The 25,833-nt window shown below is 48.2% G+C and overlaps 2 protein-coding genes across 74 annotated transcripts in view; one reads left to right on the top strand and one right to left on the bottom strand.

The window, feature by feature from the left end:
* PNPLA4 (patatin like domain 4, phospholipase and triacylglycerol lipase) overlaps positions 1-17,048 on the bottom strand; it is a 93,067-nt gene extending 76,019 nt beyond the window's left edge. For 7 of the 50 annotated variants that reach the window (XR_015158984.1, XM_086387835.1, XM_086387836.1 and 4 more), the window contains exons 1-5: positions 16,077-16,189; positions 13,990-14,110; positions 13,596-13,780; positions 10,362-10,456; positions 8,424-8,559 (exon numbers count right to left, since the gene is read on the bottom strand). Coding sequence is in view for 49 of the 50 variants with exons in the window: in XM_086387835.1 (XP_086243961.1) it covers positions 8,424-8,559; positions 10,362-10,456; positions 13,596-13,780; positions 13,990-14,110; positions 16,077-16,109 (570 nt within the window). In the remaining variant the exon portion in view is untranslated. Of the gene's footprint in view, positions 1-4,886; positions 7,803-8,423; positions 8,560-10,361; positions 10,457-13,595; positions 13,781-13,989; positions 14,111-15,186; positions 16,022-16,072; positions 16,213-16,421 lie in introns of those variants that run through there. The other 43 variants (XM_086387869.1, XM_086387871.1, XM_086387840.1 and 40 more) reach the window with 28 other exon arrangements.
* LOC147339722 (uncharacterized) overlaps positions 16,227-25,833 on the top strand; it is a 496,256-nt gene continuing 486,649 nt past the window's right edge. For all 24 annotated transcript variants that reach the window (XR_015158987.1, XR_015158985.1, XR_015158988.1 and 21 more), the window contains exon 1: positions 16,227-16,362. The gene's annotated coding sequence lies outside the window, so the exon portion shown is untranslated. The remainder of the gene's footprint in view (positions 16,363-25,833) is intronic.

Raw genomic sequence — 25,833 nt, forward strand, 5'->3', positions numbered from 1 at the left:
GAGGTGGTAAAGCATCTGCCTGCAACACAGGAGACCCGGGTTCAATTCCTGGTTTAGGAAGATCCACTGGAGAAGGGCATGGCAACTCACTCCAGTATTCCTGCCTGGAGAATCCCATGGACAGAGGAGCCTGGCAGGCTACAGTCCATGGGGGTGGGGGTCACAAAAGAGTCGGACCTGACTGAACACAAGTGGGTCTCCTGGTAGGGTCTCCCCAGGGCTGGGGTCGTGGGGTGGGATGGGGGTCAGCTGCACCCCCTGGCTCTGCAGGGCACTGCCTTCATGGGAGCGCCTCCTCTGCTGTGCCCTGTGTTGGCGAGGGCCTGGCACTCTCAGACCTCTGATGCTAAGAGCCACCAATGCTGTCTGAAAGGCCTTCTCCCGTGCTCTGGGACCACAGGGCCTGGCTTCCGTCTAGATGGCCGAACTCGCCTGACCCCGTCATCACAAGGTTACCCGGTCAGACAGCCACACCCTTCCTGTTGCATCCTAAATAGGCAGTCTCCTTCTTTCCAGGACGTCCAGGCTGAAAACGTTCCAAACCTTTAAGTCCTCCTCCAGGTTTTGCGGAACAATTCCATCTTGAAGTCTCTTCCCTCTTCCTGTCTCTCACTCTAAGTAGCCAAGAGAAACCAGGTTGCTCCTTCCACGCTGTGCTTGGAAACTGCCCCCAAACATACAACATGAGCACCAGCGAGCTGTAGCATCCACAGAACACGGGAGGACACACACATAATTCTTCTTGGTCAGCTCATGACAAGGATGACCTTTCCTCCGCCGTCTGCTTAAGATTTCTGGGTTTCCAGGGACTCTGCTGGAAGGCCAGTGGTTAAGGGCCCGCCTTGCAATGCCAGGGACGTGGGTTCAATCCTTGGTAGGGGAATTAGGATCCTGTTCGCTAAGGTAGGCGCTGAGACTGCTGAGACCATGTGCTCCGGACCAGTCACAGCACAACTAGGGAGCCCGTAGACTGCAAAGAAACATCTCACGTGATGCAACGCAAAGTTTCCAAGGGCCGCAACTAAGATCAGACGCAGTCCAATAAAGTAATTAACAACAACAACAAAACTTTGCTTCCGACTGCGACCTCATTCATATGGCCTGCACTCTCCAGGTTTCTCTAAGAAGACGGAGGCGGAGGCTCTCTCCCCGGTTTCCTGTTTTCTTTCCGAGTCCTCACCGGAACTCCCTGCGGCAGTGCAGGCTTTTGCTAACCTGAGCCTCTAAACTCACTGAGCCTCTTCCTGGTCATGAACTCAGTTACAGAGCCACGTCCGGTATTTGTTATAGAGGTTTCTCGCCTCTCAATGCCAGTCCCCCGTTCTAGTCTGTTCAGGTTGCTACAACAAAATCCCACAGACTGGGAGGCTTAGGAACCGAAGTTTACCTGGCACAGTTGTAGAATCTCGGCAGTACGAGCCTCCGTGTCTACTGGGAACCCACTTCTACATCCTCACCTGCTGCAAGCGGTGAGGGGCGCTCTCGGGGTCTCTTTCGTAAGTGCACTCATCCCATTCATGTCAGCTCCATCCTCATGACCTCAGCACTTCCCAAAGACCCTCCACCTCCAGACACCATCATAACGGGGGTTAAGACTTCGACACGGGAATTTGGGAGGGATACATTCAGAGCACGGCAGTAAGTTCCATTGCCAGGGACATACGATGCCAAATGCTATGGAAATCCAATCTCAGATAAAATGAGTCTTTGGACCACATAACTTTCAAAGGAGGTTCTGAGAGGAGTTTCTCTGCTGGTCCAGTGGCTAACACACTATGCTCCCAATGCAGGGGGCCCAGGTTCGATCCCTGGTCAGGGAACTGGATGCCACACGCTGCAACTAAAGATCCCTGGTGCCCCAACTAAAACCCAACGCGGTCAGGTGTTTTTTTTTTTAAGAGGTTCTTAGAAAAGAATCAACTACCATTGCCGCTCAGATGAAAGAATATCTCCACGCCACCAAAAATGAAGCTAATATAGTTTAAGTGTGAATCATCACACAAAAGCACGTGGGTGAATGTACACCGGGCCAGTGGTGAGAGGTGTTAAAATCAGATGCCTAAAGGCAGCAAAACCCAGTAGTAATCATCCATTTCTCAAGACTTTATAGATGTAGGTGAGCCACCCAGGTGTCACTAGTGGTAAAGAGCTCACCTGCCAGTGCAGGAGACATGAGAGACGCAGGTTCAATCCCTGGGTTGGGAAGATCCCCTGGAGGAGGAAATGGCAACCCACTGCAGGATTCTTGCCTGGAGAATCCCATGGAGGGAGGAGCCTGGAGGGCTACAGTCCATGGGGTCGCAAAGAGTTGGACTCGACTGATGCAACTCAGCACGCATGTGACCACTGTGCTCATGAACAAAGATAGGAGTACAAGAACGTTTAGGAAAGGGTAAATTCTATCCAGTCAGCGGAATAAAATAAAAGCTGGGGCTTTAATTTCATGACAGACTCACACAGGAGTGCAAAGCAGTGATGTGTGTGGCTTATCCTATTTATTCATTATTTACTAAACATTAACTGTAATTACGGAGAAGGCAATGGCAGCCCACTCCAGTACTCTTGCCTGGAAAATCAAGTGGACGGAGGAGCCTGGTAGGCTGCAGTCCATGAGTCGGACACAACTGAGCAACTTCACTTTCCCTTTTCACTTTCATGCACTGGAGAAGGAAATGGCAACCCACTTCAGTGTTCTTGCCTGGAGAATCCCAGGGACGCGGGAGCCTGGTGGGCTGCCGTCTATGGGGTTGCACAGAGTCGGACACGACTGAAGCGACTTAGCAGCAGCATCGGCAACTGTAATTAGGGCTGCCCTCGTGGCTCAGCTGGTGAAGAATCCGCCTGCAATGCAGGAGACCTGGGTTCGATCCCTGGGTTGGGAAGATCCCCTGGAGAAGGGAAAGGCTCCCCACTCCAGTATCCTGGCCTGGAGAATTCCATGGGCCACACAACTGAGTGACCTTCACATTCACGTTTTGCTTTAGATTAAAAAAAAAAGGAAAGAACAACTATCTCAGACAGTGGTTCCCACTTGCCTCATTCATCAGAACACAGCACGTCACCACCCACAGGGGGAGGGTTTATTTTCCCGTCGTCATGCTTTTTTCTTCTTCCCTCCTGTACGCTTGACCAATCTTGCTCTTTGAACTACGTGCTCATGCGTATTCCAGGCGTCTATTTCATGCATTATTATTGCCACCATCTGCTGTCAAGGAACTAGCCACCTGTTTTTAGTTTCTGCAAAATATTAGACCATTCTACTCAACTCTTAAAATGTGTCTCGTATAACCTAGGATACATGTTAATTATTCTATTATTTTCCTTACAAGGTATTACGCAGTTGTGTCAACTGTTTCTCTTCTGTTCAATGAACTCAAGTAATTACACTAGTTCTCTGAGCAATTATTATCCAAAACAAAGCAAATCAGAAAAAAAAAAAAAAAAAATCCTGTTTACGTGCTGCCACAGTTCACTATCCTGGAGAAGGAAATGGCAAACCCACTCCAGCATCTTGCCTTGGGAAGTCGCACGGACAGAGGAGTCTGGCGGGCTACAGTCCGTGGGGTCGCAGAGAGTGGGACACGACTGAGCGACTAAACCACCACCATGGTTCAGTGCTGCTGCTAAGTCACTTCAGTCGTGTCCGACTCTTTGCGACCCCATAGACGGCAACCCACCAGGCTCCCCCATCCCTGGGATTCTCCAGGCAAGAACACTGGAGTGGGGTGCCATTTCCTTCTCCAATGCATGGAACTGAAAAGTGAAAGTGAAGTTGCTCAGTCGTGTCCGACACTCAGCGACCCCATGGCCTGCAGCCCACCAGGCTCCTCTGTCCGTGGGATTTTCCTGGCAAGTGTACTGCTGCTTTAACAATGTACTGCAAACCGAGAGTCTAAAAACAAGACAAACGGACGATCCTAGGGTACGGAGATCGGGACCCAAAATGGGCTGGATCCACCTGAGACAAAGAATTAAGGTGATGGCAGGGCCTTCCTTCCCGGGGGCTCCGGGGGAGACCGGATTTCCTGCTCATGTAGATCTCGGTAAAGTGCGCGGTTCCAGCAGCTGTAGGACTGTGGTCCCTCAGCGTCACTGGCTGCTCCAAGAGGTGCACACCCTCTGTGACCTCGTTATGCAAAGTCTCCTGCATCTCAGAGTCTGCAAGCGTCTCTTATTTCTAAACGCACTCAGGCTTAGCTGGGGTCCGCCCACCTAGCCCAGCACCATCTCCCCCTCCCCACTGAGATCGTCACGTTCATCCTGTCTACACGATCCCGTCTGCCAAGTGAGATGCCTGGTTCGCAGGTCCTGGGGAGTACAGTGTGCACATTTTAGTGGCGGGGGTGGGGGAAACGTTAGTCACACCCCCACACGAAAGGAATTAAGAGGGTGATTTTATCGAGCACTGGTGGAGTGGGAGTGTGGCGACCAAGCAGGATGTTAGACACCTGGGCCGCTGTGGGGCCTCTAAACCAGGTCCTTTATTTTGTCCAGATCACTCAACGTGAAGGATGCAGCTTCTTCGTGCTTTTAGTAGGTGCCACCTCAGTTCATTGATTTATTAATTCATATTCATTCATGGAACACAAATTGATGGAGCTGGCATAGTGTGAGGGCTGGGGACTCAGTAGGGGACAGAAGACAGCAGTCCCTGACGCTCCGTGGGGCTTACACTCTAGTGAGGGAAGACAGACAAAAACTAAGTTAGACAGAGCAGTAACAAATGTGTGCTGAACAGCGGTCAGTGAGTCATGGTGGGATACAGAAAATATCCAAACCACCCGACCTGCCTCCTGAGAAAGCTGTGTGCAGGTCAGGAAGCAACAGTGAGAACTGGACATGGAACAACAGACTGGTTCCAAATAGGAAAAGGAGTTCGTCAAGGCTGTATGTTGTCACCCTGTTTATTTAACTTATATGCAGAGTACATCATGAGAAATGCTGGACTGGAAGAAACACAAGCTGGAATCAAGATTGCCGGGAAAAATATCAATAACCGCAGATATGCAGATGACACCACCCTTATGGCAGAAAGTGAAGAGGAACTCAAAAGCCTCTTGATGAAAGTGAAAGAGGAGAGTGAAAGAGTTCGCTTAAAGCTCAACATTCAGAAAATGAAGATCATGGCATCTGGTCCCATCACTTCATGGCAAATAGATGAGGAAACAATGAAAACAGTGACAGACTTTATTTTTTGCGGGGGGGGGGGTGCAAAATCACTGCAGATGGTGATTGCAGCCACGAAATTAAAACATGCTTATTCCTTGGAAGGAAAGTCATGACCAACCTAGACAGCGTATTAAAAAGCAGAGACATTACTTTGCCAACAAATGTCCATCTAATCAAGGCTATGGTTTTTCCAGTGGTCATGTATGGATGTGAGAGTTGGACCATAAAGCAAGCTGAGAGCCAAAGTATTGATGCTTTTGAACTGTGGTGTTGCAGAAGACTCTTGAGAGTCCCTTGGACTGCAAGGAGATCCAACCAGTCCATCCTAAAGGAGATCAGTCCTGGGTGTTCATTGGAAGGACTGATGCTGAAGCTGAAACTCCAATCCTTTGGCCACCTGATGTGAAGAGCTGACTCACTGGAAAAGACCCTGATGCTGGGAAAGACTGAAGGTAGGAGAAGGGGACAACAGAGGATGAGATGGTTGGATGGCATCACTGACTTGATGCAATGAGTCTGAGTGAGCTCCGGGAGTTGGTGATGGACAGGGAGGCCTGGCGTGCTGCAGTCCATGGGGTCATGGAGAGTCAGACACGACTGGGCAACTGAACCTAACTGAACTGGTAGAAAATATCAAGGGTTGTGTAGATAGAGTAGCCAGGCACAGACTCAATATAAAGGTAGAAACTATGAGCAGAATTCCTTATATATACATATATACACACACAGGTATGTGTGTGGGTGTGTATATATATATGTATATTGGTGGCCCCACAGCACAGCATGTGGTACTTCAGTCCCCCACCCAGGGATGGCGCCCGCTGCAGTGGAAACATGGAGTCTTAACTGCTGGGCCACCAGGGAAGTCCCTCCCCTCCTGTTTTATGATGAGATGACAGTCCTTTGTTCACAATCTTGTACAAGAAGAGGTGTTCTGACCCACTGCCAGCCTGATGTCTCTGTGTTGGTGTTGACGATCTGTGACAACTCAGGCATGGATTTATCGGCTTCCCTCTTTCTAGTCTTTAAGTCTACACAAGCTTAACAATTACATTATAGAAAAATATTTTCTTAAGAGAGATTGAATATCAGTGTATGAGTGAGACAAGAATAATTGGTACATGGAGTGAAGATATTATAATCTCTTAAATCGCAGAGTAATTTCACTTGTCAGCTCAACACTTCATTAGGTATTTCAAATCATATCATTCAAATGTAAAATTCAAACAGGGAGATTCGATAGTTAAAAGAAAACAACAATGCATTTATCATTAATTCAGGTGAAACTTTTAGCTCTCACGCTCAATCCATCACCTGCTGCTGTCTGCACACACATGTTCTCTATCACCCGAGGCTTGCTATGTTTCCCACAGAAAGATAAAGTGTGAGTCCCCCAGTCGTGTCCGACTGTTTGGAGACCCCATGGACTGCAGCCCACCAGGGTCTTCTGCCCGTGGGGACTCTCCACTGGAGAATACTGGAGTGGGTAGCCATGCCCTTCTTGAGGGGATCTACCTGACCCAGGGATCAAAGCCAAGTCTCCCGCATTGCAGGCAGATTCTTTACCATCTGTACCGTGAGGGAAGCCCCACAACACCCACAGAAGGAAAATAAAACTTGGCTGGCATTTCTAAGAGCCGTGCATCCTTGCACATTAGTCGCTCAGTCGTTCCGACTCTGCAAACCCATGGATTGTAGCCTGCCAGGCTCCTCTGTCCATGGGATCCTCCAGGCAAGAACACTAGAGAGGGTTGCCATTTCCTTCTCCAGGGGGTTTTCTCAACCTAGGGATTGAACCCAGGTCTCCTGCATGGCAGGTGGATTCTTTACCAACTGAGCCGTCTGAGTTACTAGGGAAGCCCTAGTGTGTCCTTGACAATTTAAAATATTTCATGTACCCCCTTACCAATGCATTGCTATTTGCAAGTCAGCTGAAATAGCTCCCAGAAATCAGGAATTCTCAACCAGCTTCCATGTGTGTGTGGACAGAAAGGCGTCAATGCCAAACAGAAGAAACGAAAGGGAGCATTCGGTTGAAAAGGTTAAGAGACCCGGATTCCCACTGGCAATCGGTACAGCCTGGGGCGTGCCACATAAAATCTTTCTGCCCCTTTCTTCTGTTAAGAAAGCAACAGAAGAGGCGTTAATCTTGCCTGTCCTGCCTGATTTACAGAAGGCGTGTGGAAGGACTGAATACGGTAGTCCACGCACAAAGTCTTACGTGAACTGCAGAGCATTAACCTACAACAGTGTAAAGAACAGTTATTGGTACTCAAGTTCACCCACAGAGTAAATGTGGCCACACTGAACATCACGAGACAAGACACCGGGCTCGTCCACAGGCCTCTGGGAGCCGCCTGCTGTGTTGTGGCCTCAGGAACACTGAGATCCATCCATGAGACGCAGGACTGATGGAGCACCCATTATCTATGAGGCCCGAGATGCAAAGCTGGATTTAGAGCAGGGGTTCACAACCTCCGGGGTCTAATGCCTGAGAACCTGAGGCAGAACTGATGCAATAATAATAGAAATAAAGTGGGCAATAAATGTGATGTGCTTGAATCATCCCCGAAACATCCTCCTGCACGTTTCCCCAGTCCACGGAAAAACTGTCCTCAGTGATACGGATGAACCTACAGAACAGAAGGAGATGCACAGACTTACAGAGGACAAACTTACGGTTGGCTAAGGCGGTGGGGGTGAAGGATGGGGGATGGAGTTGCAGAGTCTGGGATGGACATGGACACACGGCTGTATTTACCATGGAGAACCCACAAGGACCTGCTGGACCACACAGGGAACTCTGCTCAGTACTCTGTAATCACCTTATGGTTCCCAAGGGGAAGGATCGGGGAAGGGATAGTCAGGGAGTTTGGGGTGGACATGGACACACTGCTGTATTTAACATGGAGAAGCAACAAGGACCTGCTGGACAGCACAGGGAACTCTACTCAGTGTCACGTGGCAGCCTGGATGGAGGGGAGTTTGGGGGAGAAAGGATGCGTGTGTATGTGTGGCTGAGTCCCTTTCCGTCCACCTGCAACTATCCCAACGTTGTTTATTAATTAGCTATACCTCAATACAAAATAAAGTCTTTAAGGGAAAAAAAGAAAAAGAAAAAAGTGTTCCATGAAGCCATCCCTGGTGCCCGGAACGCTGGGGACCGCTGACTTAAAGACCCTGCACGCTCACTGTGCTCAACACGCACACCGGGCTGGCTGGCTCCCTGCACTGTGGGGCGCGGCCACCTTTACCTTGACGAGGTCCTCCCTGGAGGGAAAGCTGGACACCAGGCAGTTCCGCCTGGTCCTGGTGTTGGTGATGGAGACGTGCAGGCGGCCATGGGCCAGCTCGTGTGCGTTGGTGGGGAGAATCGACTCCACTCCGCTCCTGGAGGAGAGAAAGGGAGTGGCCTGCAGGACTGCACCCCCTCAGGCCTGAGAGCCTTCTAGCTGCCCCCACCCGAAATCCATGAGATAGTCCAGACAGTGACAGGAACACCAGAGGCTTAGCAGCTGCAGAATCTCACACGTCCAAATCCAAAAAGATATAAAAGCGGTGGAGCAATGCCTCGCCCGTGTGTCGTGGACAGGACAAGGCAGCCAAGAGTGGTGGGAGGAGGAGGTCACCGTTTATACGGGGCATTGGGGTTAGGTAGGCTCCTTGTTTACAGCAGGGACCAGCTCATAAGTTTGCAGGTTAACGACCATCGTGGAGGACAGCCATTCCGCTTCATGAAACTGGCAGGTGGAGCCCCTCTGGCCTAAAGATGAGGAGGATCGCGGGGCAGAGACAAGCGAGGAGACGAGACTGTGTGCCTGGGTAGCCAGGACAGGTCCGGACAGGGGATGTACAGAGAGCAAGAGAACTGCCATCTTGAGCAGCCTGACTGTCCACTGCACGCTTCCCCTTTGATGACTGGCCACCTCGTGAACATCTGAGGAGTGACAATGCTGACTGAGCTTGCTACGGTTCATCCACAGCAGCCCGGTTACGCAGGCTCTGCGGTGAAACGTACTATATACACGCTCTGCTGACAATGCTGCCTGAGCTCGCTACAGCTCATCCACAGCATCCCGGTTACGCAGGCTCTGCGGTGAAACGTTACTATATACACGCTCTGCTACTCAGTCATGTCCGACTCTTTGGGACCTCATGCACTGCAGCCCGCCAGGCTCCTCTGTCCATGGGATTCCCCAGGCATGAATACTGGAGTGGGTTGCCATGCCCTTCTCCAGGGGAATCTTTCTGAATCGAACCCACACGAGTCTCCTGTGTGTCCAGCATTGGCAGATGGATTCTTTGCCACTGTGCCACGTGGGAATATATATATTCTCACCTGGAATCAAGATTGCTGGGAAAAATATCAATAACCTCAGATATGCAGATGATTCGACCCTTATGGCAGAAAGTGAAGAACTAAAGAGCCTCTTGATGAAAGTGAAAGAGGAGAGTTAAAAAGTTGGCTTAAAACTCTACATTCAGAAAACTAAGATCATGACATCCGGTCCCAACACTTCCTGGCAAATACATGAGGAAATAGTCACAAACTTTATTTTTGCAGGCCCCAAAATCACTGCAGATGGTGACTGCAGCCATGAAATTAAAAGACACTTGCTCCTTGGAAGAAAAGCTATGACCAATCTAGACAGCATATTAAAATGCAGAGATATTACTTTGCCAACAAAGGTCTGTTTAGTCAAAGCTATGGTTTTTCTTTCCAGTAGTCATGTTTGCATATGAGAGCTGGACTATAAAGAAAGCTGAGGACCAAATAATTGATGCTTTGGTGGTGTTGAACTGTGGTGTTGGAGAAGACTCTTGAGAGTCCTTTGGACTGCAAGGAGATCCAACCAGTCCATCCTAAAGGAAATCACTCCTGAATATTCATTGGAAGGACTGATGCTAAAGCTGAAACTCCAATTCTTTGGCCACCTGATGCAAAGAACTGACTCATTGGAAAAGACCCTGATGCTGGGAAAGATTGAAGGCAGGAGGAGAAGGGGACAATAGAGGAGATGGTTGGATGGCATCACCAACTCAACGGACATGAGTTTGAGCAAGCTCCGGGAGGTGGTGATGGACAGGGAGGCCTGGTATGCTGTGGTTCATGGGATCACAGAGTCGGACACGACTGAGCAACTGATCTGATCCGATCTGATATATATATATATATATATATATATACGTACCTCAACCGGGCCATGAAATCATAGCCAGGTGTTAGTGCCCCAAAAGACTGCCTTCGGATTTCTTCAGCAAAATCATAGGTAAACTTGTTGCATTCCTGAAAGAGAAAATTAATAGGTGAGCCTATGTTTTGTCAGAAGAAAAGTCATTCTGGTTCCAGACCTCTGTGCCCACCACACAAGGTAATTATATAAGTGACAGTTGCTCAGTCCTGTCTGACTCTTTGTGACTCCATGGACCGTAGCCCACCAGGCTCCTCTGTCCATGGGATTCTCCAGGCACGAATACTGGAGTGGGTAGCCATGCCCTCCTTCAGGGGATCTTCCCAACCCAGGGATTGAACCCTGCATTGCAGGCAAATTGTTTACCATCTGAGCCACCAGGGAAGCCTGCCAAACGCAACACCTGGACCCTACAAAGCTAACCCCAGGTGTCGGGTGCTTCACAGGCTAGAAGCCCTTCTGGGCCTGATCCTCACCCTCCACTCCTGGTCCCCAGGCAAGCTATGTGTTCTCCCAATTACAATCTTATTTATTTATTTTTTTTATCACCTTTGGAAAACCCTTGAAGGCTGGATTCCAATGCTAACTGAGCACTTTCTTCCTACAGACCTCTCTAAGGCAACTCCTCTCGCACGACAATTCTGTGGCCTCAGAAACGTTTCAGTTGCAGCTCTGCAACAGCGCTGCCAATTAACACCAACGCCGACAACAGAGAAAGGAGTCGTGATGACTGTCGTCCGCAAAGAGCAGATCACAGTCTCTGGAGGTTAGGCTGGGGCAAAGGTGTTCAACAAAAGCCCCCCTGCTCCCTAAGTGCGGTCTCACAGGCAAGCCAATGCTGGATCCTCTATTGGCACGTGCTCATGTAAGATTGCAAGGTGGCTTAACATAAGTAAAACAGACAGCCAGTGGGAATTTGCTGTGTGACTCAGGGAACTCCAACTGGGGCTCTGTGACAACCTAGAGGGGTGGGATGGGGAGGGAGCTGGGAGGGGGTTCAAGAGGGAGGGGATATGTTATACTTATAACTCATTCATGTTGTAAAGCAAAAACTAACAGAACATTGGAAAGCAACTGTGTATTGTGCTTAGTCGCCCAGTAATGTCTGACTCTTTGCAACCCTGTGGACTGTAGCCCGCCAGGCTCCTCAGTGTGTGGGATTCTCCAGGCAAGAATACTGGAGTGGGTTGCCATGCCCTCCTCCAGGGGATCTTCCCGACCCAGGGATCACACCCAGGTCTCCCGCATGGCAGGTGGATTCTTTACCATCTGAGCCACCACGGAAGCCTGGAAAGCCACTATACTCCAAGAGAAAAAAATATCCTATGAGAAACCATAATAGAAAAGAATATTAAAAATTAATGTATATATATATGTGTGTGTATAACTAAGTCATTTATTGCCCAACAGATATGAATAACAACTTTAAATCAGCTATACTTCACTAAAAAGAAATAAGAAAAATAGAATTTGGGATGGGACGTAGGAGTGAGTTTTAAAAAGAAGGGGATATATGTATACCTATCTGATCCACGCGGATGTATGGCAGAAACCAACACAATATTGTAATTATCCTTCAATTAAAAATAAGTAAAGGTTAAAAAAAAAAGAATGCAAGGTGGATATAATCACCACACAGGACAGATAGGAAAACTGAAGTTTGTATGGTTAAGCATCTTTCCTACCATGTCATTAAGAATGAGTGTCATAGCCAGGATTTGAACCCAGACCCATCCTTGACTTTTTTAGTTCATCCATCCAGCAAGTTACTGACACCAGACTTTGGGCTCGGCACTGGGATTCACGAGATACACAGAGCCCCTGTGTGAGGGGAGACACTGGCGGAAACCGCCCATCCTAACTCGGCCCGATAGTAACTGTTTACGTGAGTTATTTTACGACAGGAGGTTCCCGGAGGAGCGTGTAACCAGCAAGCCAGCACGGAGGAGGAGTTCCGGAAAGGTCAAAGGGAGGACACCACGCGTCCTTCCACCTCCCAGAATCCTTCTTGCAGGCATCCACCTTGGCTGAGCAAACAAACAGGAAGGGCCGTGACTCAGACTGATGGCCCAGAGACAACCCGGAGACTAATCCCCTCACCCTAAAACCCCAGACTTCGAGCCACGTGGCAGAGTAGTCCTCCTGGGTTCCCTCACCCTCCTGCTCTCCACCAGGGCGCCCCTTCCCAAGAAAGTCTCTTGTGTTTAAAATGTTTTGCTTCTGAACACTTAAGTGTGAACTTGAATTCATCCCTGGGCACGGAAGTGTTAATCATTATATGATGACTATGCCAAGTGGTTAAGAGAATGCATGTAATTAACAAACAGAGTATTTTCCACCCACTGAGGCCAGTTCTCAAAGTCAGAGAGAGCATCACGACCGTCTAGAAGCAGAAAATTGATTTTAAAAACACTGCTGCTGTTGTCCTTTAGTCGACTGTCTAGAAGCAGAAAACAAATCTTAAAAAACACCGTCGTTGCTGTTGTTTGGTCGCTAAGCTGTGTCTAAGTCTTTTTCGACCCCATGGACTGCAGCCCGCCATGCTCTTCTGTCCATGGGATTCTCCAGACAAGAATACTCGAGTGGGTTGCCATTTCTTTCTCCAGGGGATCTTCTGGACCCAGGGATTGAACCCGAGTCTTCTGCATGGCAGGCAGGTTTACTACTGAGCCACCACGGAGGGCTTAAAAATACAGACTACATTAAATGGAAAAACTTAATGAAAGCTTATTATTCTTACTTCTAGATAAACTACTTCAAATTCAGGGCTTCTTACTATGGGAATGAAAAAGCCATTAATTACATTCCATTATCATCCCATTTAAATTACAGGGTCATGTTTTACTTTACAGGCCTGTCTGTAAGTAGAAGCAAGCTAAGACTTCATCAGCTACATATTCCAGGCCTTGAGGACAGGCCCTGTGTTCTCAAGATCAGTTAACGGAGAAATAAACCTTTGCTGGAAAGAAACAAAGCTGGAATCTTAAGACTAAAGAAATACTCATGAGCAAAATAAGGCATTTTGTTTCCTTGTCTCATTGTCACCCCCCGAATAATCTTCTTTTCCAAATGGAGAGCACAGCTCTTTAAGGGTGACGCTTTAAAAGAAATCTTAACCTTTTCTGTTTCCCAGGCAAAGGATGACTTCTATGCAGTTAACTTAATAAACAATCATCTTCCCTGTTTGTTCTTAATTTACTGATGAGCAACACAGCCTAGTTACTACTTAATTACCTCTATTTTCTGCGGCGCTGTCAGGAGAACCGAAGCAACCAAGGATCCCGCAGAAGCCCCTGCACAGGCCTTGACATCCTTCAGCAGCTTTCTGCCGTGGTTGCAGAGTGCCGATGCTGCCCCCAAGTGGTAAATGCCCAGAAACCCACACGCTGCAAAGGACAAGTTGATGTGCTTCATTCTAGCTGCGAAAGTGGGGAAACAGAACCCAGGAAATGCCTGTAAGGTGGTATAGTTTGTTCCACATGGATGCTAGTCATCATTTCTTAGAAGTGATGAGATAAATACAACTATGTATGTTTAATTATATATATATATATATATATATATACACACACACACACAAATATATGCATATGGGCTTCACAGATAGCTCAGTTGGTAAAGAATCCACCTTCAATGTGGGCTAAACCCCGGTTCGATTCCTGGGTTGGGAAGATCCCCTGGAGAAGGGATAGGCTGCTCACTCCAGTATTCTTGGGCTTCCCTTGTGGCTCAGCTGGTAAAGAATCCGTCTGCAATGCAGGAGACCTGGGTTTGATTCCTGGGTTGAGAGGATCTCCTGGAGAAGGGAAAGGCTACCCACTGCAGTATTCTGGCCTGGAGAACTCCATATAGGGGTTGCAAAGAGTATGTATATGTGTCTGCTACTGCTGCTGTTAAGTTGCTTCAGTCGTGACCGACTCTGTGCGACCCCACAGACCACAGCCCACCAGGGTCCCCGGTCCCTGGGATTCTCCAGGCAAGAACACTGGAGTGGGTTGCCATTTTCTTCTCCAATGCATGAAAGTGAAAAGTGAAAGTGAAGTCGCTCAGTCGTGTCCGACTTGAGTGACCCCATGGACTGTAGCCCACCAGGCTCCTCCGTCCATGGGACTTTCCAGGCAAGAATACTGGAGTGGGGTGCCATTGCCTTCTCTGGTATATGTGTCTACATATAATTTTCTGGTCTAAGCATATTTTCAATCAAAGTCTAACTGAACATCCAAATCTTTCAAGGAAACATTTTCTTTTCCCTCACTCACCCTGACCCAATATAATCATATTAATTAAAAAAATTAACATCAGTTTATATCTGTTCAGTACATAGACTATGCAGCCTACTTTCTAATTACTTAGCAAAAAGCAAATGGATTAATTTCAACTGGCAAGGCATTTGGCCTTTTTTCTTAACCTTTTGAAACATTTGGGGGTCTGGGTGATTGGTAACATTAGTAACATCACTACAGACTGTAGCAAACTCCAAATTAAAGACACATTTGCTCTTTGCCAAGTGGCATCAATAAATTTAAATTAGACAGCTTGGCTCCCTACCCGTTTCCCTTGTGAGCATTCCTTTGTTTTTGTCCTGCTTTTGTTTTTAAATGGATGCTCACAATTATTCCATAATGCAATACTGAATTATTCAACAATTTAATGTATTTCATAGGGAAGTTTCTCAAGACAAACTGAGACTGCGACTGCCAAGTGCAATTGAAGGCCCAAAGAAACGTCACCTGCACCATCTGATATTCGCAACAAATTTAACTGTAAAATTCCCCCCCCCCAAACCTCTGGGGGCACGATTTCACCATGTGTATAAAACATTCACCTTTGCAATGCTCTTCACTCCGAAGGGGAAAGGGGCATCACACCGGATTTCGGTACCTTCAGATTAGGTATTTGGCCTGGGCTTGGAATTTAGGAACTCAAGGACCTGATCCATCCTAAAAGAAATCAGTCCTGAATATTCATTGGAAGGACTGATGCTTAAGCTGAAACTCCAATGCTTTGGCCACCTGATGCCAACAATTGATGTTTTTGAACTGTGGTGTTGGAGAAGACTCTAGAGAGTCCCTTGGACTGCAAGGAGATCCCACCAGTCCATCCTAAAGGAGATCAGTCCTGGGTGTTCATTGGAAGGACTGATGTTGAAGCTGAAACTCCAATCCTTTGGCCACCTGATGCAAAGAACTGACTCATTTGAAAAGTCCCTGATGCTGGGAAAGATTGAAGGCGGGAGGAGAAGGGAACGACGGAGGATGAGATAGTTGGATGACATCACCGACTCATGGACATGAGTTTGAGCCAGCCCCGGGAGTTGGTGATGGACAGAGAGGCCTGGCGTGCTGCAGTCCATGGGGCCACAAAGAGTCAGACACGACTGAGCGACTGAACTGATCTGAAGGCCCTGATGCTTGGAGCCAGGCCTTGCGCGTTCAGTCACTGAAGCCGAGCCCCGGTTTGGGTTTAATTTCTTAAGGATGGACCGGGGAGAAGCGTTTGGGTGCTCAGCCTCCAAGGAGCCGGCCCAGCAGTCGCAAGCCCAGTGCCCAGCCTCCCACCCTCGAGGTCTGGGTGCGGCGGGAATAAGGACTCCTCCTACCCAGACCCGCTCGCCCCTGGAGACACATGGGCTGGCCAGAACGTGCGGCCCGCCCTCCGCCCTCCACCCTCCGCCCTCCGCCCCCCGCTCCCCGCTCCCGGTCCCCCTCTACCAACGCAGGTCTGAGACACTTCGGCGCAGAGCAGCATTCTCCCGCCCTCAACCGGAACCGGAAGGCGGGGCTAGGCCGTCATTCAACTTGGCCCCGCCGATCAGGGCGGGACTACGCGCGCCCTGGGCCCGCCCAGGAAGGTTCCGCAGGTAGAAGGCAGGCGCCCGGTCTACGACGTCATCGCGCTGACGCCGGCGTCCACTCGGCCCCGCCTGCTCCGTTGAAAATGCCGAACCTAACATGGCGGCGCGCGCTCGGCCCGCTTCACCCTGGTGTTTCCTCTCGCGCGGGTAAGGGAGACGACATTCTGGGCTCGTACCGTCTCCGGATGGCTAGGGTCGGCCCTTACCTGTGAGTCCGCTGACCTCCGAACGACCCGCCTGTGCCTTGCACCGGAAGTGCTTGGTCCTGTGGTCGGCTGTTTCCCGGAAGTGGTTTCCCGTCTCCTTCTCCTCGAGGCGGGCTCGGCTGTCCGTGTTAGGGCGGGCCGTCCCTCGGCTTTTGCAAGCCAGCCTGTGATTTGTTCCTCAGCATCATTGGAGAGGCCGAACTACGGCTTTGGGCTGCGTTCGGTTCCTCAGGCCGCCTTAGGTTGTGTGGACAAGGGTTGTGTTAACCTTTCTGAGCTTCCCAGGTGACTTCTCTGCAAAACGGGGTGGCAAAATGCGAGCTGGCGCTAACGCGTGGAAGTTCGTGTTGCAGAGCCGGCCTGCAACGGACCAGCCTCTTGCTTTCGTCAGCGGGCACCACTGGCCCTTGTTAGACCTAAGTATGGCGGCCCGCACTCGGCTGGCATTTCCACCCAGAGTCGAAGGACCGGCGGCTCTTTCTGTCCCTGAACAATGTCTTCCCTGTCCAATCCTAACAATCAAGCCTGGAGGAATTGGTGGGCTTTGTGGTGGAAGGTGACCCAGATCCCCTTGTTGGAGGACAGGTTTATTCACACCGAAGCTACAGAAGAGAATCTGAAGAATGCCAAGAGAGTCTCTTAGCGGGAGAGGGAGTGGGCGGGAGCTCCCCAAATGGCCTTTGCCTTGCACCTTTTCTTTCTGCCCTGTTTGAGATTCCAGGGCCCTGGACTCTGCCCCAGGACACTTTCTGTAAGCAAGAGAGCGAAGGAGGTGATTTTGTTTTTCTTTCTTGTGAACAGCAGATCATGAAGACACCCTAACAATTATGGGTAGCACAACTGCCTTATGCTGAATTCTTGATTGCATTAGGGTTTAGTGAAGGGAAAGGGGAGTGGGTATATCAGGAAATGTAGAAGGACGCACTGTTCAATCTTTCATCCTTCCGCTGCCTTCTAACTCTGGTAGGGTGTGGTCTTTCCAAGAGAGCACCCTCCAGGGAACTTAATGGAAAAGAGGAAACCCAGGCCTCAGATCTAAAGCAGAGTCTGCGTTTCAGCAGAATCCCCAGAAGTTACTTATTATTTCCAGGCAAGAGTACTGGAGTGGGGTGCCACTGCCTTCTCCGTCTCAACCTGCTGGCAGTGCCCAAATGCACGAAACAGTTGGTTGGCTACCATGACCACCAAATTCTGGCTCTGTGGCACCACAGATTTTTGCTCTGTGGACCTTATCTCTCCTTAGATCTGTGATGCCACCACGTCACTTTAAGCCAGACCACCCCAGGTGTTAGGCCAGGCCTTTGCCAAGTTTAGCAACAACAGCAAGCAGGTTGATTCAGAAGATAGATGAGCACTATGTCCCTGGGGCAGCAAGGCTGAACACCATGACTCGGAGATCCTTTGTTAAAAGAGAGAATGAGATCAGCGGTTATTACCACCCCTGTTGGTGAGTGTGATCCCACCACATTTAAGGGTCACGGAAAAGTGTTCACGAGCTCTATAATATAAGTCTTAACAATTTAAACTCTAAAAAATAAAGAAACATCCCTCTTCTCTCCCTTTTAGCCCTTGTCATACCTACATGCGACTAATTAAAAGGTTCATTTGCATGCAATGAATTAAAAGGTTCAGTTCCCTTTCCTTAAGGAAGAATATCAGATTTAAGCGTATTTGTTTTCCTAATCTCAGCTCCGTGCATACTGCTTCTCACATAGTGCATGATTAATAAATATTTGTTGTGATTGTTGGATTTAAGTAAATTACTCTTGTGAGTGAATAGTACTTTAATTGCCCTTTAAGATCTTTGTTTTTTTTCCCCCAGTATATCTTTTGCCTGTTTTTGCTGCTCTGTTTTCCCCAGTAACTTAGTTTTGAACTGGCTTATTTGCTAGCCATTTATCATACATTTATTAAGGACCCATTGTTTAACAGACATAGTGTAGGTACCGGGCACACCCAGTTAACAGGGATTCATTCTTCCTCACCTAGAGCCTAGCGGGCAGGGAGGCAGTCGATGTGTAATTGTAGAGGCGTGATCGTGTGCTAGTACACAGGCACACGGAGATGCTGTGCGTGTCCACACTGAACTGGGGCCTAGTGAACCCTTAGCTCTGAGAGGCACCCACGACAGCAGCTGGCACAGAAGCAAAGTGCCCAAGGCTTTCCCTGTCCTCAATTTGAGTGAAAGTTGCTCAGTCGTGTCCGGCTCTTTGTGACCCCGTGGAATTCTCCAGGTCAGAATACTGGAGTGGGTAGCCTTTCCCTTCTCCAGGGGATCTTCCCAACCCAGGGATCGAACCCAGGTCTCCCACATTGCAGGCGGATTCTTTACCAGCTGAGCCACCAGGGAAGCCCACTGGTGTGGGTAGCTTCTCCCTTCTCCAGTGGATCTTCCCAACCCAGGAATCGAACTGGGGTCTCCTGCTTTGCAGGCAGATTCTTTACCAACTGAGCTATCAGGGAAGCCTGTCCTCAACTTCTACAAAATTTGATCATGTGTTTTCATCAAGAAGGAGAAAGATGCAGGCAAGGGATGCTTGCCAGCCCTCTGCCCCAAGGACAGGGCCAGAGTCTCTCCTGTTGCAGTCTGCCGTCCACGTGGTGGGATTTGTGTTCCAGCCTTGGCATCCTAGCACAGGGGAACAGGTCTGTGGGGCAGGCCATCATTCCGTGTGACACCGTTATGGTCCCTCCGTGTGGCAGCTCCTCACCCCTGTCACCTCCTCCCAGAACTCTGCATGCTGAGCCTGATGGAGATGAAAGAAGAAATGCACAGGCTTCAGTTTCAGGGGGTTGTGGCCAGAGCATTGGCCCACACAGCGGCGCCCTTGCCCCAGAGGCATTGAGGTGGTACCGCAGGTCGCCATGGCCTGGTGAAAGCATCCCTTGTGTCGAGACCACCGTAGAGTTCGGAGGAAGGCACTTCTGCAGTCCTGGAGTAGAGCATGCCCTGGGCACCCACAGAGAAGGAGGCTGCATTCCTTCCCACAGGTTGTTGCTCAGGAGGAAGGGCAGGCAGCTGTTGGTGAATGACACCACAGGGAGGGAATAAAGGCCGTTTAGAGGGAGTTAGCGCAGAGCCAGGGCTTTCCTGGTGGTTCATTGGTAAAGAATTCACCTGCAATGCAGGAGACCTGGGTTTGATCCCTGGGTTGGGGAAGATCCCCTGGAGAAGGGAAAGGCTACCCACTCCAGGATTCTGGCCTGGAGAATCCCATGGACAGAGGAACCTGGCGGGCTACAGTCCATGGGGTCGCAGAGTCAGACATGACTGAGTGAGTAAGCACAGCACAGCACCACGCTGAGAGACAGGGACAGAGAAGCTGGCCTGGGAGGTGTGATGGCGTTTGTTGGGCCTGGGGAGGCAACTGTGGTCTTCCCATACCACACCCACCCTTTTCTCTTTGTCTTCTTCAGTGAGTTGAAACTGAATTTCTAAATCTTGCGAGCAGAACAGTTCTTCATAATATAAGTGCCTTTTCCGTTGCACCTGCTTTCTGTCTGTTAGAAATATGCTAGAAGAACTGACCACTTGGAGTAAAACTCAGTGACTCTATTCTAAATGGAAATATTTGTTTTCACACTGTATATGAATTCCATATGTAATATATATTTGACATATATGTGTGTGTGTATATATATATATATATAGGCTTCCCAGGTGGTGCTAGTGGTAAAGAATGGTAAAGAATTTGCCTGCTGATGCAGGAGACGCAAGAGGTGCAGGTTTGATCCCTGGGTCAGGAAGATCCCCTGGAGGAGGGCATGGCAACCCACTCCAGTATTCTTGTCTGGAGAATCTCCATGAACAGAGGAGCCTTACGACTAACGTCCATAGGGTCGCAGAGTGGGATACGACTGGACCGACGGTAGCACGCAAGCATGCACACATATATGCAAATGTATGTATTTAATGTGTGTGTGTATATATATGTGTGTGTGTGTGTGTGTAGTTTAAAACTAGGGGATACATCTGGAAAATTGGATACATCTGAAAATATATAGTACAGATCCTAGCATAGCCTAGAAACTAAATATCAAGCTTTTTTCCATTAGAGAAGCATTTTTTTAAATGTAACCTTTATGTATAAACTTTGTTTTAATTACACAGGTGAAGGGTTCCAAATATACACTGAACTGAGAAATCACAAATGGAAAGGTTTTTTCCCAGGTGTTTCTATTATTTATACTACTCGCAATTGATATTCTGCATAAGTGTGAGATGGGCCAGATAAGCTTTCAAAATTTTCATACTTAAAAAATATCTTTTTATACCAAAGGAGTTGAGGTCTTTGGTAGCTAGGTATTGGTGATTGGGGGTGATGGTGGGAGAGGGATACCAAATGCAGGACAGAGTCCTAAATACTTTTATAAGCCCAATAAAACAAAATCTGTATTCTCTGCCCTGTTTTTTTTTTTTTTTTTTTTAATTGTTGTTGCTAAACAGCGCTGCCCTTGACCTGACTGTTTGTGATCCACAGTTTGTACGGATATTTGCAAATAGGCCTTCTTGTTATCCTGCACGTGGAGGATCTTCCAGTGGGGGGAATTATTGGGGAAATTATATCAGTGTCAGGAAAGTGAGGTTGCTGAGTAATACGCAGAATGTCATCTTTGGTGACTTATGCTTCATCAGATTCACCAAAATGCCACTCTGTTTTAATTTGGACTGCAGGATCTGATCATTACTGACACTGTTATCAAAAAAAATACCGTTAATTGCCAAAACATCCACTTATCTAATCACCTCATTTCAAACGGATTAAATAAGAATTCTGGTCTATTTCGTTTTAGCCTGTACTCCTATTTGCTGGAATTCTACTATTGATGATTATTATACCTATTGACTGCCCATTCCGTGTCAGTCCTTTGTACACAAGGTCTCCTGTAACTTTTACAACAGTGATGTCAAGTGGGACAGTAAAGGAGAATTCTGAGCTAAAATGGTTTTCCTACATCCACACAGACGCAGAGATTACCAGCCCCAGTCTCCCTAATTCCAAAGCCTGTACACAGACCCTACTTCCCTACACTGGCTCAAAAATGAGAAATATTCTCAATAATGAGATATTTAAATATGTGTGTTTCTCATTATGCGTCCAGGATTGCGCTGTTTGGCCATTATAAGTATCACAACCTTGTTATCGCTTCAGTCCTTTCCTTGGTCGGAATTTGTATATGGTCTTCACATTTGGTTATTTATAATTTTACTAAAAAGTGGTAAAGTAACCCAAGTGTTAGTCATTCAGTCGCGTCCAACTCGTTGCGACCCCATGCACTGTAGCCCACCAGGCTCCTCTGTCCATGGGATTCTCCAGGCAAGAATACGGGAGTGGGTTGATATTTTCCTGCTCCAGGGGATCTTCCCAACCCAGGGATTGAACCCACGTCTCCTGCATTACAAGTGATTTCGTTACTGTCTGAGCCATCAGGGAAGCCCCCCAAAATAGTAAAAGGGTTTAATAAATGGGATGCATGAATTTATTTAAAGTGTGTAGGAAACGTGCTTGCATCTGGAAAAGAAAAAATGAAGAGTAGCAATTAATTAAAGCAACCCTTCCTGCGTTTATCAGTTACGGCGGTAACTCTTCATGATGACTGCTTTTCTGGGAAGTGGTGTCATAAAGTTGGTTATTGTAATGAGGCCAAAATTTGCATTAAGAACAGTGTTCTAAAAGGCGGTCACGTCATTGGCCAGGGTCCTACCTCCAGATATACTATATATCTAATCAGTTGTCTTTATGCCTTTCATCACTCTTTAAATAAACTTTATTTAGTGTCTAATATAAGACAAAGACTGGAGTAGGCATTCGAAAATGAAAAAAAAAAAAATCTTGATGGATAAACTGTCCATTTTTAGCTCGCTGTCTTTTCTTGCTGGAATGTACTTTCACATTTGTCTGTTGTATTACGTTTTACTTATCCTTCAAGGCCTAAACAGACCCTTCTGTCTCAGGGTGCCCTTTGGGATTAAATTCAAACAACTTCTGTCAATATTAACCCCACTCTTCTGTTTGCTACCAGGCCTGGGGCATCGTGACAGCATTTATCACCTCTTATTTTGGTGAGAGATGTGTTTCGCCTCCACCTTCTGTGTTCAGAGTTGATTAGGAGCAGGGACTGTCTCGTCCGGACTGGTTGCTGCCAGCTTCTAGGAGGTAGTTAACACATAATACCTGTTTAGAGGAGTTATGAATCTTTAGGTTGTGTGTTTGATACAATCTTAATTGGTGTATCTGACTGGCTGAGGCAGAGAGAAAGTTCTGCTTCAAGTATCTTCACGTTTCAAGTTTCTTCAAACTTCGAGGCAGTTTAGCTAGAAAAATGGTACCAATGAATCTGTGTGCAGGGTAGAAACAGACATGGACGCAGAGAACAGATATGTGGACCCAGTGGGGAAGCGAGGGGTGGAATGCACTGAGAGATCAGCACTGACATATCTACAGTGACATGTGTAACACGGACAGCTAGTGGGGAACTCCCGGATAGCACAGGGAGCTCAGCTTGGTGCTCTGTGATGACCCAGAGGGGCGGGATGCGGGGAGGAGAGCGAGGTCTCACAGGGAGGGGTCATATGTATGCATATGGCTGATTCCCTGGTGGCTCAGCTGGTAAAGAATCCTCCTGCAGTGCGGGATCCATGGGTTGGGAAGATCCCCTGGAGAAGGGAAAGGCCACCCATTCCAGGATTCTGGCCTGGAGAATCCCATGGGTTGTATAGTCCATGGGGTCCGCAAAGAGTCAGACACGACTGAGCAACTTTCACTTTTGGAGAAGGCAATGGCACCCCACTCCAGTACTCTTGCCTGGAAAATCCCATGGATGCAGGAGCCTGGCGGGCTGCAGTCCATGGGGTCACAGAGAGGCGGACACTCCTGAGCGGCTGAAGCCGTCTCTGAGATGGGACCTCCTCTTCGGTGAACGTGCTGCTGCTAAGTCGCTTCAGTCGTGTCCGACTCTGTGCGACCCCAGAGACGGCGGCCCACCAGGCTGCCCCGTCCCTGGGATTCTCCAGGCAAGAACACTGGAGTGGGTTGCCATTTCCTTCTGGCCCGTGAATCAGAACACACACATTGGACCCCAGTCCCACTCGGTACTGGCCCTTCATGCATCTCCATGGAGCCCAGGCTCTATGGAGAATCGAGCTGGAGAAGAGAATGGTCTAAATTAGAAGAAATGAGCTCAGTGCTGTGCTGCAAGAAAGTAAAAATTCTTACACTCCTCAGAGGTACCCAGAATAGTCAAGGGCAGACAAGGGCGGTTGAAACATGGTGTGACCGAAAAACCCAGAAGACAAAAGCCCAACCCTCTCATTATAGTCTGAGATGTTAGCGTCTCATATGGACTTCACAGGTGTTTCAGCGGTAAAGAACCTGCCTGCCAGTGCAGGAGACACAAGGCACTTGGGTTTGATCCCTGGGTTAGGAAGATCCTCTGAAGGAGGAAATGGTACCACACTAAAGTATTCTTGCCTGGGAAATCCCATGGACAGGGGAGCCTGGTGGGCTACAGTCCATGGGGTTCCAAAAGTGTCGGACACAGCCTAGTGACTGAGCAAGAATTCAATCTCTGTGTAAAACAGGCAGACAGTCCTTTAGATATACAAAGATTTACAATACATATTCATCTGGTGAGTGTTTCCTCAAAACAAATAAGACTTAAAAGTGATGTTTGGTGCATTGAAAAGTTAGTTGCGATTTTACATATGTTTGGATGAGCAGTGCATGCTATTTGGCATAAATGTTGTTTAGCGTTAAGTCAAGAATACTTTTGACTTTTTTTTTTTTTTTTTGCATTATCTGGGCAATTGGGGATATTAGAAATGGTACAAGACTATTGCTGATGAAATCGGTATAAATGGATGCAAATTTTTCCCTGTGAAATTTCCCTGTAGGAAGCTGTGATTCTATCGGTGTGCTACCGATATCTCATCCTGTACATAGGGGCAGAGAAGTAGATGCTAAATAATGTTTGTTTTTGACAAAGAAGTAGATGCTAAATAAATGTTTGCTTTTGACATCAGTGAAAATACTGACAGTGCCCTTCTCCCAAGAACATTTCGTAGAGTGGGGAGTGATCCCAAATGTCTCCCCGTCATCCCTCACTTCAGAGCAATTGGGAAAGAGTATAGTCCACACTTAGTCAGTGTCCACCAACGTTTTTCATATTTTATTTTAAAGCCATAACAAACATAAACTTTCAAAAACATCTTTTGCAACACCTGCACAGAATTTCTAAGACGAAAGTGACGTAATATTAAAAACTATACAGATGCATCCCCTATATGGAATGCTACAAATTAAACAAGCAGAATGGGCCAGAAGTCTGAAATGCAGGTCAAAGTGAAATTTTGAAAGGACCCAGGCTGACATGGAAAAGGCAGCTATAATTTCTGAATCTTCTGTCAGGACTTGAATTCTCAGGAGACTGGTAGCAGAGCCGTTGTGAGGCATTATGGAGCCACATTTGTTGAATCGTATAGACTGATTCCATTTTTTCCTGGGGGAAAAAGAAATCCCCCGGTATGATCAACAGTCCTAGATCCCAATAGACAGGTAGATTTATAATATGAAATTCATTCTCAGGCTTCCCTGGCGGCTCAGCTGGTAAAGAGTCCGCCTGCAATGCGGGAGACCTGGGTTCCATCCCTGGGTAGGGAAGATCCCCTGGAGGAGGAAATGGCAGCCCATTCCAGTACTCTTGCCTGGAAAATCCCATGGACGGAGGAGCCTGCTGGGCTGTAGTCCATGGGGTCACAAAGTGTCAGACTAAAGGGTCGACTTAGCAGCAGCAGCCAGTATGAGAGGCTTCTCCTGTAGCAAACCATTAAGCACGAAAGTTCTCAAGACTAAGACTCGGAGATGTCCTTTCTTCCTGTGGAGGAAGGGGGCTCAGGATGTGATTTAGAGCAAGTCCCTGCCTGAGCACAGGGAGGAAGCCCCTCCCGCGCACAGGCACAGTTGAGAGGGAGAGGAGAGATTGCTGAGATAGAAGAGTCACCTGCTCACCCCGGTTCTGCTTGCAGCTCAGGAAGGGCCTTGCAGACAATACAGACCACATCCATTTCCCCAGATTCAGCCTTGGGGCCTGGGACACCCTCCTGCAGTGTAGGGTGTACGCCCCTCCAGCTTCACTCTTCTGGTTTGGTTAGTCTGTGATGGAGCCTGGAGGTCAAAACTATCATCAGGAAGAAACAGACAGCTCCCAGGTGAGTCTAAAGTGTGGTCAAGTCTGACGACCACTGTTCCTGGCAGGGGAATCTTAAGGTGTAGCCAAGGATCAGGACGAACGTTCTTTGAGAAGTTCTTGACGTGGCCACCAGGGTGGTGGTGGTGGTTCAGTCGCTCAGCCGTGTCCGACTCTTTTGAGAACCCCCTCCCCCCAGACTGTAGCTCACTAGGATCCTCTGTCC

The sequence above is a fragment of the Bos grunniens genome, chromosome X (genome assembly GCF_055505025.1).
Source record: "Bos grunniens cultivar Pamir isolate PY7600 chromosome X, Bosgru_T2T1.0, whole genome shotgun sequence".
Taxonomy (NCBI): domain Eukaryota; kingdom Metazoa; phylum Chordata; class Mammalia; order Artiodactyla; family Bovidae; genus Bos; species Bos grunniens.